General features: G+C 39.1%; 1 protein-coding gene across 3 annotated transcripts in view; it reads left to right on the forward strand.

The window, feature by feature from the left end:
- sdk2b (sidekick cell adhesion molecule 2b) overlaps positions 1 to 27,163 on the forward strand; it is a 205,066-nt gene that overhangs the window by 117,747 nt on the left and 60,156 nt on the right. For all 3 annotated transcript variants that reach the window (XM_008314341.3, XM_008314342.3, XM_025057758.1), the window contains exons 2-4: positions 12,164 to 12,323; positions 23,124 to 23,230; positions 25,650 to 25,797. In XM_008314341.3, coding sequence (XP_008312563.1) covers positions 12,164 to 12,323; positions 23,124 to 23,230; positions 25,650 to 25,797 — 415 coding nt within the window. The remainder of the gene's footprint in view (positions 1 to 12,163; positions 12,324 to 23,123; positions 23,231 to 25,649; positions 25,798 to 27,163) is intronic.

Genomic DNA, 27,163 nt, shown 5'->3' on the forward strand with positions numbered 1-27,163 from the left:
TTAGGTTCTCATATTAAAATTCACTTAAAACTGCTGCTTTTTAATATGTCCAAAAATGCATAATAGAAAAATTAAAGATCTAAAAATACTTTACTTGAAACCTCACCCACCATGACAACAGGCCTAAATTCAGCGTATAATTATAATCAGCATTCTGCTTGTCATCTGTCAAAGCCACTTTTATCATTTCCCCAGTTTGACTTTTTCTCTCTGTATAATCACTTGATTCCATTTCACTGTCCCCTTCATTTGCTGCAACGCAGAGGTCAAATGAAACCGATTGAATTCTGTGCAGGCAGCGCGTGCACCGGGAATTGTAACGTTTGAGCATGCGAACATTCATGTTGGTAGACACCACCATGAGAATTTAAATGACAGTCGATAGGATGTCAAAGACGAGTGCTTCATCTGTCATGGCAGTGCCAGTGGTGACAAGGTGAGAGACAGCTCTGACCTTTAGCAGAGACAAGAAATTGTGGGGAGCACAATTAAATACCACATCTGCATCTCTCTACTACTTGTGTGGAATTGTAAAAACGAGTGCACACAAAGACACTTAGAGTAAATAAAAGAACAATGATTTAAGATGACCCTCAAATGACCTTGAGCATTAAAGATGATCAGATGGACAATTATCTAAATTCACTTAATTGGGCTGAAACTACTATATAATTTCAATTTCATTACATATATATATATATATACTTATATATTATTTATATATTCGTGACAGGCAGAACAATAATGATGTCAAGGAGCAGGTTGTATAACATAACGTGCATAACGTGAAGAATGGCTTTTGGATTATCCAGCTAGAGATATTTGAACACTTTTTAACATAGCACCATACCACCACCGTATCACCAACATTATAAAAATACATTGTACAACGTGAATAGCCAAGAAAGCTGTAGAGAGGTATGTGTGAAGTAAAGCAAACAATTATAGGGGCAACTTGAAAGCGAGGGCAATGGGTCATTGTTCAAAGAAGATGGAGAGCAGGCTTAGAATGGCAAAAGACAGGTGACGCCCCCCGCAGCATGATGAGAGCGTATGCGTCCCAGAGACACTGATGAGGAGGACCCCTGATGGATGGTCCAACCTCAGCCTTGTCTGCAGTGTCATTAGATAGAGAGGTTTGTCTGAATGCAGCATGCACTTCCACTGGTCATTCATCACCAGGCTGCTGCTGTGTCTGCTGTAACCATCAGGAGTTCTACACTTCTGTGTGTGTGCGTGTGTGTGCGTGCGTGTGTGAGAGCGCTATACCTTTAGTAAAGTATTTTGACACGTACAATCTATAAGTCTTAACCTCTGCTGACAGCTTTAATTCATTTCAGCCTGGCATTTGTCCTTACAAAGACTTTGTCACCATCCACAGACTCTTTGTGCAGGCACTGGCCAAAGTTGGAAATCCAACTCTAACTCATGACTTTCAATTGGGTTTACTGCACTCCTCAGATATCCACACATTATGATTCAATGAATCACACTCATTTCAGGTATTCATACCCGCAGTGGTGCCCATCATGGCCCCCGGCACAGACGTTATCTCAGGTCTTTTACTCCTGTATGAATTGGATACTACTATTTGGCACAGATACAGAGCAAAAGGCCAAACTAATTTTCTCACAGCAGCCCAGCTATACTGGCCCAGCGATGGCTTTATACCTAACCATAAATGCACACGTGCTTTGGATAATATGAAATCTTTCTCTTATTTTGTCTCACTAATGGGCATGGAACCCTAAAGGACAACAGGGGAATCATTTGGTTTTCCAACCTTTAAGCAGATTAGGATTCTGATAAATCAAATGTTATTTTCTGTAAGGAATAATCTGCAAGAAAGTTACTTCATATGACACCCCATGAATAAGAAAAGGCAATGTTTTAAGAAACAGATGATTTGTTGTTGTGTTTGAAAATCCCAATAACCATAACTTTGCTTCACATCTGCAGTGATTACATTTTAAGCTGAAACAGATATGACCAAGCGGTATACATTTTTGGCTTGGGTCAGCATATAATCATATTGCTCAGTCTGGTCTTTCTTTAGTGCTGCGGGGACATTATGCAGATGGAAAATAGACACTGAAAACTGAAGTACATCTCATAGCAAGTGAATGGTGGAAAAGTATATATTTTTCTACGAAGCGCTGGCGGACAGTAGCTCACTGAGAGTGGTGGAGTGGCTCAGTGCGTAATTTGAGTGTCCACTTTTAGACAGATGCACATCACACAATGGGTGACATGGTTACAGACGTGGGAGGGAGACTTGTCAGTCAAAACCCCAGCCAATGCACTACCATTTGAAGGAGCTGTCAGTCACCTGAGAGGTGCAGTAATGGCAACGGCTGTCACCAGGCGTAGCCGAGCGGGGAGGCTGGAGCTTATGGAGGCAGAGAAAAATGATTTGGTAAAAAGAGGGGAGAAAAACTACCACTTCTGTGGGTCTGTGTCTGAACTCACTCCTCTTCAATGTTGAAGATGGAGCCTGTATAGCTGCAGGGATTGTCATTGAATGATATGACAGTATAACAGTAAAATGTAGGTGTAGACGCAGCTTAACTAACTTTAGTTAAATATAGTTTAAAAACCCAGCTCTAAAAAATCCCTTTCATTTGTCCTTTATTTTACTACTTTAGTAAAGTAATCAATGCTTTACTTTACTTTACAGGAGCTAAAAAGATATTCACCTGTTCCTGTTTACAGATTGAGGTTTATTTTCACTTAAGCAGCATGGTATTATTTTCTCTAACTCATCCTGTTTGGGATTTGGAAGCTTGGATATAATTTGCAATCAGCAATGTTGACACGACTAAAATTCACAGTCCGTGTGTAAGCAGTGCTTTAAAAAACACACTTGTATGATTTTTATTCATCTTTTTTGCAATTTTCTGTATTTCTGTTTTAGGAAAAGAAACAATTATGCTGTGACCTCGACGTTCTGTTCACCCTGTGCCCTCATATTGACAGGAACTAAGAAAAGGAATTAAATTTTCATTTGCCCTTTAAATATTTAAAAAAAAAATTATGCATTTTATTGCAAGAAAAGAAATTCATTTAAACCTCTACCATGCTGGAAATTATCAAATTATATTTTTTCTAAGTGAAAAGTTTTAAAAAATAGTTGTTTATTAGGTTCAGTAAAAGTTTGGACTCAGTCAGCATCTGGACAAAACACCCGAACAAATGTCCGGACATGATTATCACTGATCATTGACTAGAGCTGCCCTTTTACACAGGGAGCCCTCAACTGGAGATTATGTCTTCACACTACAGGTGAGAGGTTGAACCTGAGGAGAGTGTGAAGAAGTAAAGGTCATTACTGCCCACTCATCGCTCAGTGCAGCTGACAGTACATCCTGTCTATTACGACTTATTCTGAGATCCTTTTAAAGACTCTGAACTTTACTTTACATGCATTATATATATTTTTGGGTTTACATTTTGTGTATTTTGTCTGTTTTCTTTTTAACTTTCTTACAATAGTAACATTGTAAAAGTGTACAACGGTTAACTCCAGCACTCAAAATAATTTGACTCCTAAAAACACTGGCCACAACATCCCAAACCATATTTACTGAAGCATAAACAAAATATCCCCTGCACGATACAATATCCAACTCTAATAACAGCACAGCTAGGATTTCGTATGAACAGTGATGTAAATACAATAACCCTCTCCTGCCTCTTTATCCAAATCCTCCCTCTTTTCCGTCTAATTCAGTCTTTAGAGAATAGTCTGTACCTCCAGCTGTATAATGTCCTCTTTTATTTTCTTTCATTCACCTCTTTTATACTGGATCTACATTTTCTCCCTGCTTTCATTTTCCTTCTGTGGTGTATCACGAAGTACTTTGGTCTGATCACAAATAATACCTTAATAGAAAGCTCATTAATGTGGACAGATTACGGCCCCTTTAAATAGCCACACTGGGCTTTTATTTTGTACCCACATTGCACAAAGAGGCAAAGACAAAGGGAACAAACAATGACCCCTGCAGGAGGATGAAAGACCACAGGAGAGCTTTTATTTTAACATTTAAACTAATACCCTCGATCCAACCCCATGACCTTCTAATTAGTAAAAAAAACCTTTTCATTTTCAGTACAAGTACCCTATATGGAAAGTTAAGAAGCGCTGTGTACTGTATGTTATTAGCAGATGTGTTTTCTTGACTTCCGTAGTTGTGCGCGTGTTCTTTCCTGCTGTTACCTCCTGGATCTCCTTATGTGGCGTCTTACAATGAAAGCAATCAGGGGCGAAAGAAAGCAGGGGGTAAACTAACCATGATTACTGTGAGAGAACGTGGCAGGAGGTCAAAGAAATGTATGGCAAAAGGTAAGAAGGAGCTAATTGACTTGCTGAGCAGTGAAAACAGCCCCATCCATTCCCTTGGCTTTATTTAGACATGCCCTTCATTAGTTAGGTACAGCGGGGACAAAGTAATGATCACATCTATCCCAGGAAGGTGCGTGTGTGTTCAATTGTGTGTGGAGAGAGATGCATAGACTAAGATGGGAGGGATTATGCTCATCACTTTTGTGTGTGTCTCTTTATTTTCGCCGTTGCAGTCAACCCTGTTATTCTTCTCCGTACAGATGACTCACACTTGTCAAGAGCCAGTATGTCTCCATTTGAGCCACATTAAAATGTATAGAGCCCCAAAATTAATGTAATAGCAAAGATGATCACTGTTTCATTCATTTAACTATACTACATATACTGCTGATTTGACTCCTCCCACAACTGCAAAATGATCACTTGTAAATGTTCTTTTTTTTTTTTTCTTTCTCCATATAAACACTACAAAGTGAGAGTCAGGTCAGGTAATTAAAATAGTCCCAATAGTACATAGTACACAAGGCCGTGAAGGCAAACTGTTTCTTATTTGTTACTAAGTAACATGAGGTGGTACTGGGTATTAAATGCTGTATATAAAAGCTGTAAATTGCAGTGCAGAAAATTAAAACCCTCTTTTGAAAAATGTGACCTTTTCTGTTTTCGACAGAAAAATAATAATAATGCAAGTCATTGTTGAAATAATTAAAAAAACATGATATTTTCTAACATATTAGATGCTGCTTCAGACCTTGAAAACAGTTTGACCAAAGATTAAAACCAGAATGGGCCGCTCATTCATCTCCATCATGGAAATTTCTGTTTGTTCACAATATCCAAGGACAATATTTTATCAAGTATTGCATTGTAAACTTTTCTTTTTTACCAAAAATTGACTGACTAAAGTTTTTTTTTTCCTTTAGTCCACCTAAAGGAATAGAGGTCTCAACATTGTCATCACAAGGAGCACAGAGTCATAATTTATTTATTCTAATCTGTGGAACCAGTGCACAACCTATGACCTTTTACCTGCATTTCTACTTTATATATCGTACATCTCCACGTATGGTGTGCAAGTTTATTGTCTGTGTTTTTGTATAGGTGCTTGTCCATCTTCTAGCCACTCACTCTACAGAGAAAGTGAGTAATAGGAAGAGCAGACTCCTCTTTTCTCTTCCTGTCTATAATTCCCCCGATGTAACCTGGCCATACATTATTGAACACTGAAGAACAATGTTCCTCAGTGTAAATCTTTTAGCAGCAAGGCCAGGGGTGGATGGGTGAAACAACCCATTCCTGAAACAAGACAAGAGGAATCGTAAGGGCACTGATGCATAACTTTGTAGTGTAGTTGTGCATGCACGTTTGAGTACTCAGGAGTGTATCCGATCACTTGTATCTCCCCACTGCACTTTTTTTTTTGCTTTACCCAACTTCTCTGGCATGAGCAAAACTTTTTCATAACTCAGAAAATGTGTCTTTATCTGGTGTAGTGAAAAATGTCCTCTGACATAAATTCAAATGAAATGACGCACTGCATTGAATTTTGCGAGTATAGTGTGCATTTAAATTCCACACTAGGACCTCAGTGGAACTGGTGAAGGTTATCTGCAGGGAAGTTCTACCAGCTTCTTTTTTTTTTTTTTTTTGGATTCCTGACACATGAGAAGTTTCTCCGCTTTATCGTGCCCTATATTTGAGGAATTGATTTGCCTCTATAATACGCTCAGTGTGTTGTGCTCAACACTTGGCCACAGAGGAGATTTTTCTTTTAGGATCTTAAGGGAAATTAAAGCAGCTTACACCTGAGCAAGCAAACACTCATACATATATTATGCACGCACAGATAAATTCATAACCTGTGTGATTTGCATGAAAATAACACATGAAATAACATAATGGCACCAGGACGAGAAAGCTTGTACTGTCACACTTAACATAATACTTTATTTCATTTTTTCACAGCATAATCTCCCCCAAACCTGGGCACTGGAAATGGTTTCTCCTCATACAGCTTTTTTTCAAGGCATTAGCTGCTTAGTGTAGCTTTCCAAGTCATTATTGGGGGATTGCTGGTGGGTAAGTGATAGATGTAAGCATGAAAACTGAGAGCTTAGCCTTACTGGCTAAGGGTTAGCTGATAGATTAACAACTTTTTCTTGTTAGTTGTAAAACCAATTCACCCTTTTACTCACAGTTTGTGAGTATATGGCTTCTGGTTACTTTACAGCAGCAGTTTATTAACAACACTACATCACAGTGCAGATTTTGGACTTGGATTTGTCTGCACAGTCATGAGATAGAGGTACTTCAAGCTATTAAGGGAAAGGGTAGAAATATCAGGGATGTATGAGAATCCCCTGGTTATCCAAGGCCAGATGAAATAAAACGTGATAAATTGTGGAAAAGCAAACATGAAATGTAATGCATGAAAGGCATCCTGAATCATGTGAGAAAAAACACTCCAACCATCAGCCAATAAAAGGATGAACATCACTTGTGAACTTGTGTCCTTGGCTGGGTCTCTTACAACACAGGGGTCTTTGGGACTGCAGGGTTGGGAGTTTGCCAAGTGAAGTAATGTTGCGAAGGCAGAGAAGAGCAGACCAGCAAGAGCAGAGATGAGTGGCCAGCAGCTTGGTCTCATGGGATATGCAGTGCTCCAGGCAAAGAGTAGGAGTACGGCAGCAGCTCTGAGCCACAGATGGAAGGGGAAAGGGACCAACAATAATACGCTACACACGTGGCACTGTGAAATATATAATACGTTTATGCACATGTATTCAAGAATAGGAAACTACGTGTTGTTGCTTCTGTGCTATCCATCTACCATTTTGGTGTGTGTGTATGTGGTTGTGTGTTTGTGTGTGTGCAGCCAGAGACTATACAAAATCAACAGCTGGCCTTGGTTTGAGTGTCTCTTAGGGATGAGGGAAATATCACTCAGTGCAAGCGTACACACATACGCAAATGCATAAACTGTGTCTTACCCAGAGCACAAACACACACACTGATACACAACCCCCCCCCACACACACACACACACACACACACACAGACATACAAAAGGTTCTCTCCTGTGCTGACATTCAAAGGATATTTTGGAGCCCTTCCATTTTCCATCGTGAACGCACACACAAACAGGCATTCATGCACACATGGGCGCACACACCAGTCTGCTAAATAAAGACAGACAGTAGAACAGATTTTCACACACTGTGGGGCCATTAGCTGCTCAGTTAGACCACCAGCAAACTTCTATCCTCATCAGCATCACAAATACACACATCCCGACACCTGCCATCAAGGAAGGACACACACCATGCTAACACAAATTATGCAGACATCAACAAATCAGCTGCCTCTCTCCCTTTCTCTGTTCTCTCGCTCGCTCCTTCTAAATTTAGAACATACTAATTACACATTACTAATCAATGGTCATCTCTGCACGTGTAAGTTAGTGGATCCCCAGGCAGTAGATAAAATATGCATGAAATTATAGAGAGGCTTCCTTCCCTCAACTGCCACTGCGGCCCAGTGGCCTTCTGGGAAATGGAGAGTCCCCCTGTGTGCATCAGCAGCCTGACTCCTCTGTAAAAACTAAACTGCATCTTCCCTGCTAGAAACACTGAAGGCCCAAAGAGGAGCTGCTGTAATATACTGAGAGACCACACTTGTGTGCAATTCTCAACTATTCAGTTGAAATTAAGTTTTAGCCTTTATTCAAATATTAAAATACATACCCAATAGGTGCCTGAATTGAGTGAAAAAGATAGAACTCACTCATTGAACAGAATCAATCTGTTAAATCTTTTTTCATGTAATGCAATGGTTAAAACCAAGCAGTAGTCCAACAAAATACTTCATATTTTGTGGGAAAAAGAATCCAATTCCTCTCATTTAAATGAAATTTCACCCCAGGCCAGGAAATTGTACCTTGCAGTGTTCTCATTAACAGGGAAACTCATTTAATTGTGTGCGTGCACGGCTGCATGCAAGTCTAAAGGCATCCAACTGGCACAGTAACCTGCACATACACATAAATGGACACACAAACACCACACACACGCACAGCTATAAGTCAGCCAGGGTGGCATCTTCTGGGAGTATCCTCTGGCAGTGGTTTTACTGTATGTTAATGAGGGGCCTCTGTTGCACAGTAATTGCAGAGGGAAACGGTTGGTAAAATGAGAATTCAAAAGTATGCTCATTTTAAGGTTATCTTTAGTTTTTCTTAACTTCACCAAAAGTTGTTCAGATGCATTTGTTTTCTCTTATCCAACTGGGTCATTGCAATCAATAGTACAAAATTTAATTCCGTGGCAAGTTGGACAAAATATAATTGAATTACATTTTTTAATGTGCGAGGCTAAAATAGTCAGTTCTTTTTTTCTTGTCAGCATTGTGTCCATTCTGGCTTAGATGTACAGCTGGAAAAAACTAACCAGCAATACATAAAAACTGCAATTCACCACACTTTTTATGTTGTTGTCAACATAAACATTAAATAAAATGAAAAATAATATAGATAGATAAGTAGATAGATAGATAGATAGATAGATAGATAGATAGATAGATAGACAGATAGATAGATAGATTAAAAGTCAAAATCTTATAATATATTATAATAATTTTTACTCATGTTGTAACTTTAAGACAAATTTCAATTATAGTTGCCTCACTGAACCCTTGAATCAGCACATGGCCCTGAAGTGTTGGGCTCCACATCAAATTCCTCATTTAGATGTTACTGATGAGCTCTCATGGACTCCCTAATTAAAAACACTGGTGAAGATACTCATTGCTGATCAATGTTTTCACTGGCCGACTTTCATGTGGGTCAATGAGCATGTTTGTGTGGGCGACATCACCATACACTTGCGTATTTACTGTCATTTATTAACATCCTCACATCTCTGTGTATAAACTCAATGCTTCTCTCTCCTTCCTGCCTCTTGCGTCCGTTGAACCCTGCCACATTTCCTCTTTAATCTCCCCATCGATTGAAAGCAAACTGCACATTGCACATTAGTCTCGGCCATCTCAAATCACAGATGAACATCTCCATCACCTAATTTTTGCATCCTATCTCTCTCTGTTCAAGGCAGATAATTAACCCACACTGCTTTGGGAGATGTCCAGACACTCCACCATATCTCAAATCAGCTTACTGTCTATTTAGCATTTTATCTCTTTTATGGATCAGTTAAGCCCCCTATCTGCCACGTTGCTTTTTTATGTATACTTTTTACTTGGTTTCATCTAACATCACTTGACCTGCGTTATCCTTCACCTCCTTTGTCACTGTATGTTTGTTCTTAGACTTTAGTTTCCCCTGTGTGCTTTAGCTCAAGCCTAATGTAATCTCTCATTGGCTTCATCTCTCTGCACACCATTAACAGCATCAGCGGCCGAAAGAGGGTGGACGTTGAAGAGTGTTTGTGGTTATGACATAACTGATATGCAGTTATGCAGTTATATGAATTCTGCTTTGCATGCTAAAGGTCAAGGGTTTGAGTCCCAATTGTTGCTTCAAGAAAAGCCTCTCGTGTAAGAACTATGTCCACTATTGCTGTGGCGACTCCCTGATCAAGAGCCAGTTCTTCATGTGTTGACTGAACACGTCCAGTTTTAGACTCTTTTACTTTTTACTTGTTTTTATCTTCACACAGTGCTTGATGGTCGTCATGTGTAATTCTAAAATACCAGGCAGCATAAACTGACAGATCAATACCGTGTGGCGTCTGAGCAGTCGAGTCTTTTTATATTCTGTCATGAATATTAATTCATCATGACCGGCCCAGAGGTTGGCACCGTTCTCAGGTTAGCAAAAGTCAGACGTCATTTAAGTTCATGTATTAAGGAGATTGTGGAACTCGTGAATATTTATGTTCCTTATTAAGAATGCCATCAACGTTTGGACCACAGAAATACACTTTTAATAGCCTTATAATTTATCTTGATTATCTTTTACTTTACATTGAGTGTGTGTTTTTGTCCCGCTCATGATTAGTCTTCTGCCTCTGGTATAACTTCTCTGGAGAATATGCATTATTTATACATCTACTGCTGGCAGGACTAATGCAGTCTGGTGCATTTCCATCATAAATCTTACAATAAATGAGTGTTTTTTCAAAAAGCTCTGTGATTAGTTTTCAGTAAATAAGCATGTTATTTAGATGACTGTGACATTATTTTTACGACATTATAAAAAGCAGGTGGAGTTTTAGAAAATGGCTGCTGGTCCTGTTCAAACTGGAATATTTGAACAGGGCTGAGGATTGTTCTTCTGCGATAAGATCATATTCTTTATGCTACGGCTGGTTGGTTATTTGAAGGCTTGTAAATCATATTCAGCCAATCTCTCTTTCTCGCTCTGTCTCCTTACATTTTCTCCTTTCACTTTCTTCATCACTCCTTCAATCTAACCATTTTACCTTCAGTGAATTTCTAAGCTGAAATAGAAGGACTAAATATCAGGCCAATAGATCATTTTGACAGTTTAATTTCAATGCCCGATTATCAGTCAATTTGATAATTATATTGTCCAACCACCCAATTAATGTGTTCTATATTTACAATGATCATCTAGTAAGCTCCCCCTTTTGGCATCATTTATCAGGGGTAAAAGATTAGAGCCACGAGGGGCTCCTGACAGTTTGTGTTTGAGGTGACTTGATTGAGATATAAAAATTGAACTGTGTGTCGCCCATGTTCACAGTGTGCATTGCCCTGTGGAGAATTTGCCGGTCTCCTCCGATCCATTTCTTCACACTCAACAGAGCGTGTTTGAGAAACACAGATAGAGAGAAAGACAGAATGCAGGCGGAAGAATGATGAAAGGATTTCATGCCTCCCCCTTGCCTTTACTGCTCTCCTGTCTGTGCTGTCTAGCTGAGAGGAGAGCGCTGCGCTGTGCCAGTGAGTTACTGACACATAAATACACACAGCAGGACCAATCCTTCATGACTTGATGCCTCTGCTCCTTCTTTCCTGTTGGCCACTCAGCTCCAACTCCAGATCACCTGGGGCCAAACACACACCGCTAGCTGTTGGTTCACACTGTGGGAATAAGCGGTGGCAAGAGGGGTCACACACTAAATGATTTTTGACCAAAAGGTCTTCTTAAGAAAACACACACAGTCACAAGTGTACATCTAAAGTACTTTCTGTTTAGCAGTACTGTCTGTGATAATGTTTCATTATTTTTAAGATTGTGCTATTTAGGTTTAAGCAGTGGTATAATTAAGTTTCACATCCATGCCCAGAGGTCAACTGGTGGACTCACATTATTATGGATCTGTCACTTTGATCTTCATTCCCATTTGAGATTATTCTTTAACCCTTTACACTTTTCTTCTCTCTAATGAATAAAGCCCTGTTTGTTCAGGTTTTAGTGCCATTACATTGGTTCGTGATCAGTCTGGATAGTCATCTGCATCTTTGATCTAATTAAAAGCATGCAGAGATAAGATGGGGGCATGCAACAGGGCAGAAGGTTCACACAGTCATGTGTTTTGAACAGTGTTTGCACATTAGAAATAGCCCTACATCTAAATCTAGTGTATACTTGTCATTATCAGGCAGTGGAAAATTCTGGTTCATTTATTTGGACAGAGTCAGATTTTTTTTTAATCTACTCTAGGCCCATCTGCAAACATTATGATATATGTAGTTCTGCTCGGTTCACCGGGTTCATGTACTGATTATTGTGGTTTCCAGGAGTTTGAGGTCAAGTCAGGATGAAAGCTCAGTCAGGTTCCTTTTTTTTGAACATCTTAGAATACCTGTCTCTGAAGTCTTGTCTTTATTTCACAGATGATGTCCCTCCGTACTTTAAGACTGAGCCAGTGCGCAGTCAACTCCACCTGGAACGCAACAGGCTGGTGCTGACCTGCATGGCTGAGGGCAGCTGGCCCCTGGAGTTCAAGTGGATCCACAACAACACAGAATTAACACGCTTCTCACTGGAGTACAGGTAAGAAAACAAGATATGATTTGAATTGGTCTATCCGCTTAGCTGTGACTACAGAACAAGATGACGGCAGAGAACAGGCAATTCATGTAAATAAAGGAAAACCATATTATTTACTGTCATTATACAGTTGTTAAATCTCATAATTACTTTATAAATGAATTTATTTCCCTAGTGTGTCATTTTCACTCTAGCAGATGGGAAATGGCTTGTTCATTTCTGCTGCTATTTTAAATTTCCAAACTGCATTTCAATGTTGTTGTACGTACAGGTAAAACTTTTGAAGAACCAAGTCTGTTTGATGTTTAAAAAACACTTTCTATACTTTCAACTCAGAAATAAACGGGCAAACATGTTGTTCCATCCACTTGCATCATTATAGATGATGTTTCTGATGAAATAGTCAACACAAACAGAGAGGACAGAAAATGGGTTGAATAGAAAGAAATATCATTCACAGCATGTTAATTTTTGCTCTCTTCTAAACTCTCTCACTCACCACTCACTACTGTAGTCAGAGGCTGGGAACAGTACCTTCTTCAGAACATACACTGCCACAGGCAGAGAGTGACTACTTATTATCTGCATTATAGTATTGTTAGGGCCAGAGGATTTCAGTTCATAAATAGATCAAAATCATTGTCTAAGACGGAAATGATCCACTCTAGCTTTAAGTCTTTTAAACCTTGAAAAAATGGGGGACTAGGTTTCACTGCTTTGCTGTACTTCCACTTTAATTTCCCCCTCTGTTGCCCTTGTGTCCCCTTGTTTCTGCGTGACCTCCATCATTCACTCTGGAGAGTCATCGAACAGGAAAAAAAGCGTGAACGAGGGTTAGTGCGGAAGATAAAGCGTCTTTAATGGTAACTGGAAGATCCTAATCAAGTGGCAAAACATTGCTGTTATCTCGGAGAGCAGTGTTTCTCCAGCGGCTGTGTGATGGAGTTTGTGTGTATGTGTGTGTGAGAGAGCGATGGAGGGTGAGGAGGAGTGTGTAAAAGATGCTCAGGAGTATTGAGAGAAACTTGGTAGACACACATACGCACTTTGCTGATTTTAGCTCTGTGAAAGGCTGTGCATATGTGTGAGAAAGAGGATGTATGTGAGAGCAAACATACAGGCAGTAGCAGCCTTGTTGATGGAGCGCTGAACTTTCTTCTGTCTCTGGAGGCTGATAGGATCGGACTGGGAACAGCAGGGAGGAAGGGCAGCAGTGACACATTCATGCTAGGAGAATTGATCAGAACAGGCTGTACTTTAGAATAACTGTCTCTTAAAGCTTTGGGCACCTTTGACTTCATTACTGGTTGGTCATAGAGTGGGTCATCGAACAGACAGGCATGAAGCGCCATCAGTTTCTTACTAAGAACCTTGTACTTAAAATATTATGCATTATTAAATATTTGCTAGAGCATTTGTCACTGTTTTAAACAAAAATCTTTATTTGCTATAATTGCAGATGTATTGTTCTAGACTGTGTCGAGTGTGATGATACAGCAGCATTGTTGTTGTAAGTGGGTGGTTTCCAAAGAATCAGCCGTGTGAAAACATTACACACATACTGTAGATGTAAAATGTAAAATTATTTAGAGAGAATAAATTGGGGAATTATTACTTGTTTTTGAGTTTTACTGGGAACATTCAGTTGCATTAGTACCACCTAGTGGAAACTATTTCCATAGCACCCTGTCTGTTATCTATTTATATCAATTTGTGAAATTTTCTTTCAGGTTAACACAACTACTGTTTTTGTGTTGCCTTTTCTAATGATGTGGCTGGACGTGTATGTGTGAGTGTGTGTCTCTGTGTGTGTGTTTCACCTGCTGTTATTTGAGTCAGCTTTTCTCAGTGCCAGGAGACAGTTTGCCCAGACCAGACCCTCATATTAATGAGGTTATGGTTGAGGTCCCCAGCGCTGAGCGGTGTTTTAAATATTGACACCACGTGACTTGACCTTGTGTCCTCTGGCAACCAATCGATACTGGAAGGTAGTATGTGCATGCACTGGCATTACTATGCAGGGTGCGCTTTAGTATATGGGCATGTCAGAGTGTGATGGAGAGAAGAGAGGAGGAGGAAGTGAGGCAGAGGGAGAGTGGCACAGTTTCCGTGATCTGCTGTCAGCATTGCCAGAAAACTGGCTGAGCATCAAGTGCTGGTGGATAATAACACACATCACTAACCTGCCATCAGAGTTCCAGCCACTCTCACAGAAATGTGTTTACACCATTTGGCTAACCTGGTGGGTTCTTTTGTTTCTGCATAATCATTTGCACCTTTTGTCTTTGAACAAATTCAACTTAACATTGAAGTCTGTGGACTATTTCTGGAGCCAACAGCCGCAGACTTATCCTGCACTCAATGCTTAGTAAATCAGCCGGTCTATAAATACACAGCTTATCACCACAGCTTGCTATCCTGTAGCCAAAAAGGGAGCTAAGGGGCAATTACCTGGCATGTCTCCAGTCTCCATGCTTCACATTATCCTTGTTAATTATTAATCAAACCTCGAGAGTCATTTTTGTTTGTCAAGTGCTTCTTGGCTGGTGTGATGGAGTGTGCCCTGTATTGACCGTAAGAGGGATTGTAAAGTTTTCTCCCCAAATACCTAAAAGACTTTGCAAAGACACAACCAAGAGCAAAAATAATAGAAAAATAATGTTATCTAATCACTAGTCAATAAAAAAAAACAAAAAAAAAAAACAAACAAAAGAGCAGCCATGACAGATCTGCATTTTGAGTTCATCACAGTCCTTTGGTGTTGTCAGTTTTTCAGGAGTGAGAAATAGTTTTCTCCACTGTGCAATCACAATTGGAGAGACATTGAAGTTGAAATGTATATTTATAACACGCAGAAGCAGAGCAACACACTTTTCTCTAAATGACCAGTCCCTGAACGGTGTCGCCTTGTTTACAGAAACAATCCAGTGTAAAAAGTAGAAAAACATGTAATTTTCAGCTTGGCAATGGCTCATTGGCAGGTTGCAGTCTTTTATAATCAGATTCTGTCTTCCTGCCTTCTTTATTATTTTCTTTCTTTGTCAGTTCGCCTAAAGTCAGTTCTGTGATGGTAGGTCTACCATCTAAGTTTTACCAAGTTCCTTGTCAGGTTTGGGCAAAGAAAAAAAAAGATTTGATGTTTGCTCTGATTGATTGTTTTTGTGGAATGAGAAAAGTGATGAAATTGAATGAAATCAAGTTGTTTGATTAAGGTTACCAATGTTTATTTATGATATACGTATTGTGCTATACTGAGTGTCCTTGCAAATACCTGGGTGTGTTTGTGATGTCCCTAATCATCTGGATAATGTGATAAAGAATTTCTAACTGCGGTTGCCAAGCACAGCTGGAATTTAATTGGATATTCTTCCTGTGTTTGTTTTCTTTTTTCTTGCCTCTCACTGTGTAATCTAAGTAACAATAGAAATGGAAATATGCTTAAAAACACAATAAAAATAACATGTTGTTCAGCCAAATTGGCTGAAATAACCAACAATTTGTTGTAAACAATCACAAACTGTAGCACAACGTGGCTATGTCTTTCTGTTACATTCTTTTGTGGCTTTATAAATATCTCAAATATACAGCCAAAACACCTTCTTTAGGCCAATGTGTGCTTTGTTGTGGATTCTAATATCTCACATCTTTCATTCTTCTCTATGTATCCTTGAGTAAATGACTATGAGGCCATAAACTAGATATAAAAGTATTAAGGTTAGTCTTAATAGTTTAAAAGGTTATATATGGGAACACCATAGAGAATGGTCAGTGATCCTGCTGCACAGCAAGGAGGTCAGTGGTTTGATTCTGTTCTAAATGGATTTGATTATGTTTGCTGTTGACTCTCACTGGACCACACATATAAATGAGTGCGTAAATAGCTGTTTGTCTGACCGGCTGGGGAACTGTCCCAGGTGGCCCCCATTTGATCGGTGCCGTTGGTATTCGCTCCCGTCCCTCCTGCTCCTATGATGCTAAGAGGGATTAGGAACTAGGATGAGATGACTACATTAACTTTAATGTATATGTTTTTTCACTATTTGTGTAATTCCATTTAGTTTTGAAATTGCTCCATATTAAGTTAGCCAAAACTACAGTTGTGGATATTCTGAGTGCTAAAATGTAGTGCATTTTATATCTTGAAATTTCAGTAGCATTAGAACTAGAATGCAGTTAAAAGCTTCTCAGAGTTTACACTTCATCTCCTCGTTTTCTTACTTTTCTTTTCCCTCACTCTTTGGATGACCTAAACGGATTTAATCGGTACCTAAAAATGTCAATTTTTTCCTTCTCTCTGGTACTTTCCTTTCTGGCTTCAAAATACAAAAAAATTAAATTAAATAAAATTAAAAAAAACCTTTTGCACACACTTCTTATTGCTCACTTGTGGTTTTTCATTGTGCTGTAGTTGAATGAGTATCTTAGATAGTCAGGAGTCAGGAAGAGGCTGAGGGGATTTATTACACGTGTATGGAGTATACGCATGTAGTTTCTGTGTGTGTCACTTCCTGTCTCAATCTCCATAATCAGCATTATGGAAAGCATACTGCATAAGCATAAGGTCATGTGTTACTACGAATTCAACTGTTCACATTTCAATCCCTTTCACGTGTACTTAAGGATGTCCCATTTGAAGAGTAGGGTGAACCCTCAACCACATTACTATGTAAACATGGCATGATCTCTTACCTGACTTTTGTAACTTTAAATTCAATATCAACCTCCCTGATCCTTTGTTTCCTGACCTTTAGCCAGTGTGTTCAGGCTTTTACCTGACACTGTTCTAAACATATTACACAAGGCAGAAAATGTTGTAAAATGTTATCATATTGTGATTATAATGCTCCACCTGTGCCACTGACCAGATGCAGGAGTGTTTTATTGACAATGAAATACCTAAGGACGTTTCTGATGAATCAATTGGGATAAATCATGTTAATTTGATGCAAAATATGTAGTTGAAAAATTAAGTCATTCACAGATGAATCCAATTGATTATTGGCTGATTTAATTACAAAGCCACCCACTCGCTCACCAAAGATGGTGATTACATCCCTGGTTACAAGCATTAAAGTGCGTTTACTGGAGCTACTACTTTCCTGGAGTAAGAACAAAAGAAATGCCAGCAGTGTTGCCTCTCCAAAAAAATATAATTATGAATAATTAGCACCAGTGGGTGGTAATTTAGCCAAATTTGGTGTAAAAGAATCTTCAATAATTATATATATATATACATATATATATATATATATATATATACATTATAATGATCTAGTATTTTTCAGAAGGGATATGTGCTCTTTAATGCCTAAGGTGGCTGAGGGATGTGCTGCTGTGATCGATCGACAGCAGCTGACACTAAGCTCTGGTATCCTGACCTTCTGTACAGCAGGGATTTGTTCGCAACACAGTCAACAGACTTGCCTTGCAGTCATGCAGTGCATGTGTAAGTAGTAGTTTTGAGGAAGCACAAAATTGACATTCACAATAAATATCTAGCAATCCAGTCCTAGCTGTTCATTAATGAATGGGTCCTAAAACCTGCAGCACAAAGGATTTCCTTTGGAAGAAGACTGACACCCTTGAGGAAGGATGCCTCAAGGGTGTCAGTTCAATACCTTGAACAGACCACTAAGTTGTAGTACAGTATGCAACACACTATACAGGCTCTGGATTTCTGTACATGCAGCACAACTAGATTGGTTTTCACACTTAGTATATACTGTATGTACTGACTCAGGTTACACATACATGATCACTCTTCAGTCACTGTCATGTTTCTTACTTGGCATCAGTGGCAGTGTAGTTTCCTTCACACTGCAGCAGATACAATGTCAGCTTCAGGTAATCATGTTACTGTATTTGTGTAATGATTCACCCTCGAAAACATAATCTACCCATTCAGCACTCTGCTATTGACAGCAGCAACAGAACAAGCCTTCTGTTGGGACTGTGCAGTGAAGACTGCTTCTCTGAAACTACTTTAACTGTTATCTGGTAGAAATCTTGGGGGATGCAAAAAAAAAACAAAACAACACACACACACTGATTGAATAGTTGTTGTTGTTGTTTTTTTAATCATTAGCTAAAGGTAGCAATGGTGTAATGTGTTTGCATCAGACTTCTGTTTTTCCTCTTCAACCTTAGAAAAGACACATATCCCTCCATATCCATATCCCTCTCTTTGGCCTGCCCACATATTACACAGTATTGATTTCCAGGATCTTAAGCTAGAAATTCCCATTACTTGTCATGTGTTGTATGTGGTGGGTATAAAGAAGAGAGAATAAGATCAGAATGGAGACCCTCATCCTTTGGACTTTAGAAGACATCGTGTTAGGTGATTCAATACACTCTCAAATGATGTCTTGTCAAATTATATAGTTCAGTATCGATTTTCTCCGCAGAATGAGGAGCAGCTTTCAGACGCAACAGCTGTAGCTCATTGTAGATCTGGAAAAGTGTTCATTCGATTTTTGCTGCATTTCACCTATTCCCTGCTCCCCTCAATATAACCACTTTCTGTGATGGACATTTTGAGGTCATTGTATAATTTCCATGCTACAACAATACGAATCCTGTGGTTGGTTGTTAACAGCTGTAAATATTAAACTTAGGGTTGTCCTGATAGCATTAGCAAACTGACACAACTATTTCCATTTGTTTATATTGAGGGCGATACCTGTATCAACTGTTCTTCAGTAGGTTGGATTTCATTAAATATGCAATGAGCCCATAGGCAGTTGTGTATAGGAGGTACAGCTCTCTGGGAAATAGTGTGAAGAAGTGTGGGCAAGCAAAGAAGGAAAATAATACTACTAATGATTGCATTTTCTTCTTATTAAGAGATTTTAAAATTACTGCTGGTAACAAGTATAATGTAGCTGGATCAACAAGATTTCAAATCCAGTATGGACATTTAAATCAGGTATTGAGGCCACATTTGATAGGATATGTGGTAATGATATTAGGGCATCCCAAAAAAAAGGCTAAAATGACAGCATAGATTACCAAAAACCTTAACATAAATTGCATTGTGTTGCGTGTTGGCTTCTGTCATCAGCCTTTAAACTATTGTTGTAAGGCTTTGTGTAGAGCATAAGACTAATTTTTAGATTGGGTTTCCAATTGTTTAATTTGTACAGTGAGAGTAAATGTATTGATGCAGGGATGACATATGAGAATGTCGTTACCAGTTTGATCAGATTCAAGAGGCCCTCTAATGTATCATGATTTACTTTCTTTCAGTTGAAGATTAGAATTAAAATGTGACTCTTATTGTATATCAAGCAATTTAAGGAAAATGGTATTGGAGCCGACCTCAGGGGACACACAGGCGTTATAGAAGGCAGCTATGTTCAATCAAGGATTATAGTTTTGCCAATCATCTCTTCCCATCTCATCATTGTTCCCTCTCGTTTTTTTCCATGTCTTTCATTTTACTATTACTCCATCATTTCCACACTCTTTGTCTTGATGTCTTTCCAACCCATTTCATGCCCAGGCCCTGTTTCTTACGTCCCTCTATCCATCTTCCTGCCACTCCTCCATCTCATCATTTCTACTGAGTAGGGCTAATTAAAAGGGATCTGACGGAGTGCACTGACCACAGAAACATCAATCAATCTCTGTCCAACACGGCGAGCCCCCGCTGACTCCTCCAACCTGCTGCCAACATGCAGCTCTGCAAAGGTTAATTGTATTCATTATATATGGGACATAGAGAGAGACAGTGAAAGGGAACGAGACACTGTCTAAAGTCACCCTTGAAGATGCTGGCTTGAGCCAAATTCTCAGTGGATATTGACAGAACAAATGTGCAACCATCAGTACCCCCTGCCAACTCCTTAAACCTTACCTTAATTGATGGATTTGTGTTGACAAAAATTAGAATGTCTTATATTTTAAATATATTTCCCTCACTCTCCTTCATTTGTTCACCACATCTCTGTTCTGTTGCAGCACAACACAATAATCATATTAATCTAGTTGTTAAAACGTATGAAAAGAGTCACACATCATTAACACAGAATCCTGATTAGTTACTTAAACCTTTACAGACGAATCTAAAACTCTTTTGGGTCCACATGACTCTGCTGCTAATGTGGTTTGAAAGTAATCTACTTTTGTGTGCAGCTGCTGTTTAGTACAGTATCTTACCCAATGTTTACCTTGTTTTCTCATTAGTATGATGTAATTAGTCAAACTTATAGGGAACTCTCAGTGCTTTTCAGATGATCAGTGAAAAATAAGCAAATATTTACTTTATAGTCACGGTTGGGAATTTAATGGAAAATGACGTATTATTTTACAATGTGTTTTAGTGCTTCGTAATAAAATTTCCTAAATGGGTCAGAGTGTCATTTAGAATAATAATGCCTCAGCCCTGCAAATAAAATTTTATGCGGACATGAAAGCCGAGGGAAGCAATTATCTTTTCACATTGAGGATAAAAAATATGTCTGTCAACTGCCAACAGTCTGTGTCAAATCTCATTTACACTTGTCTCCGTTTTGGTGATCACTCCACAGATCTGGGCACAGAGCTATTTCACTCATGTTTGCATTACTTACTCTCAATTCCTTTCTTTAGTTTTTTTTTTTAAGTGAAAGAGGGAGACATTCATCTTTATTATGACCAATGTTTTTATTGTAATCTGTCTTTTAGGAGATTCTCCATTTCTTTATAGTTTCCATAAACCCAGTGATTAAGAAAAAGATTTGTGCAGCAAAGTGAAATGTTTCACAACGTTAACCATGATTTTATTGCCAATAATATCATATACCTGCTATCTGAGGATTATTCATTTGATCATTATTTTGCAATTGCTTTTGGTTCAACAAATAACTGTTGCAATGTATATTTTTAGTGACAAAAAACTGTGCTGTCATAAAAAGGGCCTTAAAATATATGAGTATATTGTTCAGAGGTGTGGTTAGCGTGTTTCTGGTATTTATTTGACATGGTTTTAGTTGGAGAGTCACTCAGAATGTTACGTTTCTTTTGCTCCCATCTCGTTGTTAGTCTGTAATGTTTTAAACCTTTTTTTATATATAATTGCTGTGTGTGCCCTGTGCTCTTCCTGTCTTGCTGTAATTCTTCTTCTCTCCACACTTTGCTGAAAAAGTCATGTGAAAACCCTTCCTCGCAATTACTTTGTTGTACTTGAACATAATCCTCTTTGCACTTAAAAAAAAAAAAACACTTTCAAATCAAAGTAAGAAAAAAAAACAGTGTCATTTGTCTGCACTCCTGCACTCAGCTTGGACAACCTGCTGGCAGTGTGCTGAACACCCTTTAACATACCATGGAGGAACCTAATAGCAGAAATAACACATGCAGTGCCATCTGTTTGCTCTGCAATATGAAGTTTTATTATGACAAGCTCCCATTGTTCTGGAGGGACTTAAATTCCTGAACTCATCATTTTTAATTTACACATGTTGTAATTCTATCTAATAGACTGTAAAATATTGACTACGCTGGCATTTCACAAAAACAATAATGTACTTTTACCTCTTCTATGTAGTGCAATGCTGTAAGCAAGCTGTTTTCTGAAAATAGTAACAAGGATGAGACATAAGACAAAAAAAGAGCAATTTTGTACTAAACATGGTTGGTTTATCAATGTGTATATGATACTGTATTAACAATAGACAGTAGAATTAAGTGTTAGTAAGATTATTAATATATTTTTTGTAACATCAAGATAAATTATAAATGGAGCAGCCAATCAATATTCAGTACTGATGAAAATGTGTACAAACTGGAAAGTGTGCACGGGTGAAGCCAAGAGCACAGACTGAGACTCTGCACTCAACAGTAGAGTCGTTCTGGTTAACAGCACATCAGGAAGCATCAGCGGCTCACTCTGTTTCTGAAACACTACGCTGCACTTCTGTGGTTCTGTCACTAAAATCAGTTGCAGTCACAACTATGTGAATCCCTTAGCAACCTACTTTCTGTCTTCAAGAACTGTTGGCATCTTTTTCAAGCACTAGTGCATCATATCACAAACTATACATGCAAATTACACAATTATAAAAGGCCTGAGGAGACAATTGAATGTTTTCATACTATGAGGAAAAACACAACAACTCTCCTTTCAATGAGACTGACACTGAATTATTAGGTGTAACACTCAGAAGTCTGTTTTTGGAAATTTTCATATCCGGCAAAGTTCTTCTGCCATTTTGCATTTTACTGAAATTGTGTCTTGTTATAGGAGAAGCCTACATCATGTCAGTAGTTGCAGTCCCTAACCTGACTGAATGCATCTGTATAAAGTATATTATACTGCCTCCAAATGGCAGGGAGGCAGTACTGCCCCCACAGCTGGACACTGAAATCAAGGTCATGGGGAAGCGTGTCAACAGCAGGAAACATACATCTTAAGCCTTTGTCCCAAGGGGATTTGGGGGAATGTGCACTTCATGCATGTGGATGTTTGCATAGAGGACATTTAAACGTGTTTGTTCTCTGTTCCTGTCTACACAAGTGTGTCTGAGTCACGGGGGAGAGCTTTGCAGTGGTGGCTGGGTTTGCCTCATGAGCATCATTATCACTGGAATAAACAACAGCTAGGCCCTAATGTCCTCAGTGCCCTTGCTCCTCTATTATATGTTCTCAATTGGGTGTATGTAAGTGGGTGCACAGATCCTTCAGCTCTCAGGGGTGTATTCTCAAGTGAAATGAATTAAATACAATATAGAAATGATTTTAAAAAATATTGAAGTTGAACCTATTCCTGTCATTACCTATATTCTAATACTTTAAACCTTATTTATTTGTGTTTTTCTAAAGGTACTTAATCCCTTCCCTGGATCGTTCCCATGCTGGCTTTTACCGCTGCATCGTCAGAAATCGAGTTGGGGCCCTCCTACAGAGACGCACAGAAGTACAGGTGGCCTGTAAGTATCCACGAGGGTGCAGGTGAAACATAGATGAATGGAGAGAGAGAGAGTGGCTGCATGTAGAGTAACCAGTTTGCCAACACACTGTTTGGCTGCCTTTGTACTAAGGACTGAAGAAGCAGGGACAGATGCTGGCAGGGTGAAAGATCTACCTGCATCTCATTGGGGGCGTTATCAACATGGACAGCTGTTCCACTCAGCATTCTCATTAGATTGATTTTGTTGCTGTGGTTGTTTGAAACTTTGCTTCATTTTAATAGGACCATGGTTTGTTCTATTCTTTCGCTTTTGTCAACAACATCTGTCGGTGCTTGGTTAAAAAAAAAGAAAGAAAGAAAGCTCAGATATAAGTGCTTCTGAACATTTCTAGTAGCAAACAGCTCCTTCGTCTTGTTAACAAGCTATTGTAAAATGTGCCACTGAGGTGTCAAGTGTGTTGTCACGTTGAATCCACCCCCACACTCCTAAACCCATCCTTCTCACAGGCACAATGATCCCACACCCATTATCCTTCCTTCCCTGGGTATGCCAGGTTCATTGGCTGCCCCCACTTCAAATGACATTTGAGTAGATGTGACATGCCATTTTCCCATGAATGAAAAAATGCAGCCTTAAGTGAGAAAGTAATGAGGAAAACGGCAGGGCCAGTTTGAACAGTTTTTGATCTCCTTAAAAAAAAGAAAACTTTCCAAATATATTCCTGCATCTCATTCTGGAGGAAAAGTAACTCACTACATCTTTGAGTTTTTTCTGTTCTCTTCCTCATTCCTGCCCTCCTACCACGCAGCACCTTCTCCATTGTCTTGTGTCCAATAGCTCCACTCAATGTCCTGAGCACTTGTCCAAACTTTGTTCTCCTGCTGCCTCCTTCTCTGGCAGGCTGATGATGTTGAACCTCCATCACTTTCTTTTTACTTTTTTCTTCTCCTGACTCTAAATTTGCTTTTCCTGTTGCATCAGCCATCTTTACTTGTTATTTTCCACTCTGCTCTCACAAAACAGAGGTATTGTGTTTGTCTATATTGCTGCCTCATCCTATTTCAGTCACTCATGATGTAGGTTCTGAGACAAACAGTGCAACAAAAAAAAAAACAGAATTAAGGACATCTGCAAGGGGAAATAAAAGGGGTAAACTCTGTGGAGAGAGAAGTAGAGAAGATATAAACAGGTAGATAGGAAGGTCTTCTTTGGGTGGTAAGCCATTGAGGTGTCACAATTAGAATGGCAGAGATACACCCTCGCAGAGAAAGAAACATGCTGAGGCAGTAGAGATTAGGAAAGATGGGGAGGACATCAGATTGCCGATACTGAAGATCAAAGTGAGGGGATTTGCACTCTTCCTTGGTTTTCATTTAAGCTAAGCCCTAGAACTCCACCACAAAGAGAGATTATCTTTTTATTCTCTTAGAACCAGGGGGGAAAGAGAGAGAGGGAGAGAATGCTGAGAATGGCTAACTGTTCTGTACCTTCCCTGGTTTAAAGCCTTACACCCTGATCTGTTCACATCTTAATGACATGATGCCTGAACCGTTGAAACCTAATTAATTGTTTGACGTAATGTTGGAGTGAATGACTTCAGAAGTTTTTCTTTATCGTTTTGAATTGAAAAGGCAGCTACATCAACCCTTCTGTTTTCTTCAACAAGCTTGATTCTCAAAGTATTTTAGTTTGACTTCTTCCAGACCCATCTCCACTTTCTGCTCCGACAGCACTGGAGGAAGAAAAGGCAACATCTGCTTGTTACTGCCATCCTAAAAGGTTTACAGTCAGCAACAGCCAATATGATCAAATCAGTGAATGCACAGCGTGTGTCAAGAGCACTCTTAAAAGTTTGGAATAATTGACGTAAAGTGCAGCAGGAAGACCAAACCTAGGTTTCACTCAGAAGTTTGGCAGAACAGAGAATGGGAGTTGTAACACTATACTTTTCTTTGCTTTTAAAGTGCAGTGAAGTGAAAGTGACAAAAAAATAAAAATAAATAAGAAAAAAATTACCAAATGAGACCCATTAGAATACCAGAGAATTGCAGCAATGTCAGCCATGGGCTATATAGAGCAATGCACATATTTAAAAGTTATCAAGACCGATTGCCCTCTTTGCTTTCACACTGGAGGATGACGAATATGAATCAATTTGGTGTCCCTCCTGTGTCCCTGGGTGAGTGATTACATCCCAGTTCCTTGTAGCCTTTCTTGATTCACTGTGGAAACCATGGCAACTCCAGGGCGCTCTCTATCAGCGCAGCTCTATGTAAAACTGCAGAGGAGAAGGCAGATGGCCAAAGCACAGAGGGCAAAGAAGGTTGATTATTTTTTTGAAAGGGGAAGAACAGTTGTATATAAATAATATAACTTTTTTGTGTGTATTCACCTTTTGTTTGTAAATTCAGTTTTTGATACTTCTGTTTTCCTGCAGTCATGGGTAGTTTTGAGGAAGGTGAACGTGCCCAGTCCATCTCTCAGGGAGAGGGGGCGGTAATCACTGCACCACGTATCCGCAGTTTCCCACAACCACAAGTCACCTGGTACAGAGATGGACGCAAGATTCCACCCAGCAGCCGCATGTAAGTGCCTTTTTACTTACTTTACTTGTTTCCTTCTACTGTTTAGTCACTTTGGTCTGAGAACTCCAGACTGTAGAGTCTAAAACATAAACCTAAAACCACATGAGCACAGATGCCTCGAGCAATGCTCAACTTTTGGTTCCTTTTCCCTAGTTTGTCTTCTTTCTGGCCTTGCATTGCTGAAGGCATTGTCTCTGTGTTATTCCCCTACTCTGCTTAGACTAGTCCTATATAATAATAAAAAAAAAAATGGCAGAAAATGGTCCAAAAGAGCGAGCATGTGTTTTCTGAGGTCAGCTATCAGTACGAGCCAGCCAGAGGCAGAGATGTTTGTACAACACCATCAGTGTCTGATTGGGGTATTGAGCCATGGAGCTGCTGACATTGTCAAATGGAATTGTTGTTTTGCTTTCCTACTCTGTTCACTTACAAGGAAAGGTATAAAATGGAAAGCTGACCAGGAGTGTAACCCTTTTGCTCTGGATTTGCTCTGGACTAGTGGCCAGTTTTGTTGCCTGGATTTGACCCTGTCTGCTCCAGCTGTAGGAGCATCAAATTAAGCACATTAATTGACATCTATAGCCAGATATTATTTGAGGATTTAATGTCTAACTCTACTAACAGTGTGAGACACAAGGTGATTGAAATTCATGCAGCCAGATCATCCGCTGTCATTCTCTGAACCTAATTGTATTGCACACTGTGTAGTTCGGCTATCAACAGTCCATGTGGACATGTCATTATGGTAATGTAGTCTTAAACCTCAAGCTTGGAAGAGAACAATTTAAAGAGTAGCCTATTAATTTTACAGCTGCTTTGATAGCTGCAGTCTACTCAGAGAATGAAATGTATTTTTATCCTTTCAATAACTGTTCAATACAAACCATGTAAGACAAATTGAAGCTCCTCCTTCACAAAACTGTTTACCTACTTTAGAGTCCCTGCTCGAAATCGTTTTACATTGTTTTACCCCTGAACCCCTTAACTGTTACGCTCTTTGGCCTGTCATAGCCCCAATTTAATGCTGAATCTAAAAAAGATAATAAACCTATTGACCAGAAAAAAAGAGAGAATTAAAATCACAAAAATAAATATTTATTTACACTTACCCAGGCGCTACTGCCATCAAATTCATGAAAAGAGAGAACACGGCAGCTACACATATATAAAATATACACATTTACCCAAACGCACAAAAAGTTTACACCTATCTCACTTTATCTCCGTTTTTTTACCCAGTTAGGTGACCTTGTCCGTCTGTTGGTGAAAATCTCTCTTATCAGCTCCTCTTCATCAGTAATTACACACGCTGACCTTAAGTTACAATGAGACAAGACGAACCAAAGCCTTAAAAAAAGCATTTTCA

Source organism: Cynoglossus semilaevis, chromosome 8 (genome assembly GCF_000523025.1).
Source record: "Cynoglossus semilaevis isolate Cse_v1.0 chromosome 8, Cse_v1.0, whole genome shotgun sequence".
Taxonomy (NCBI): Eukaryota; Metazoa; Chordata; class Actinopteri; order Pleuronectiformes; family Cynoglossidae; genus Cynoglossus; species Cynoglossus semilaevis.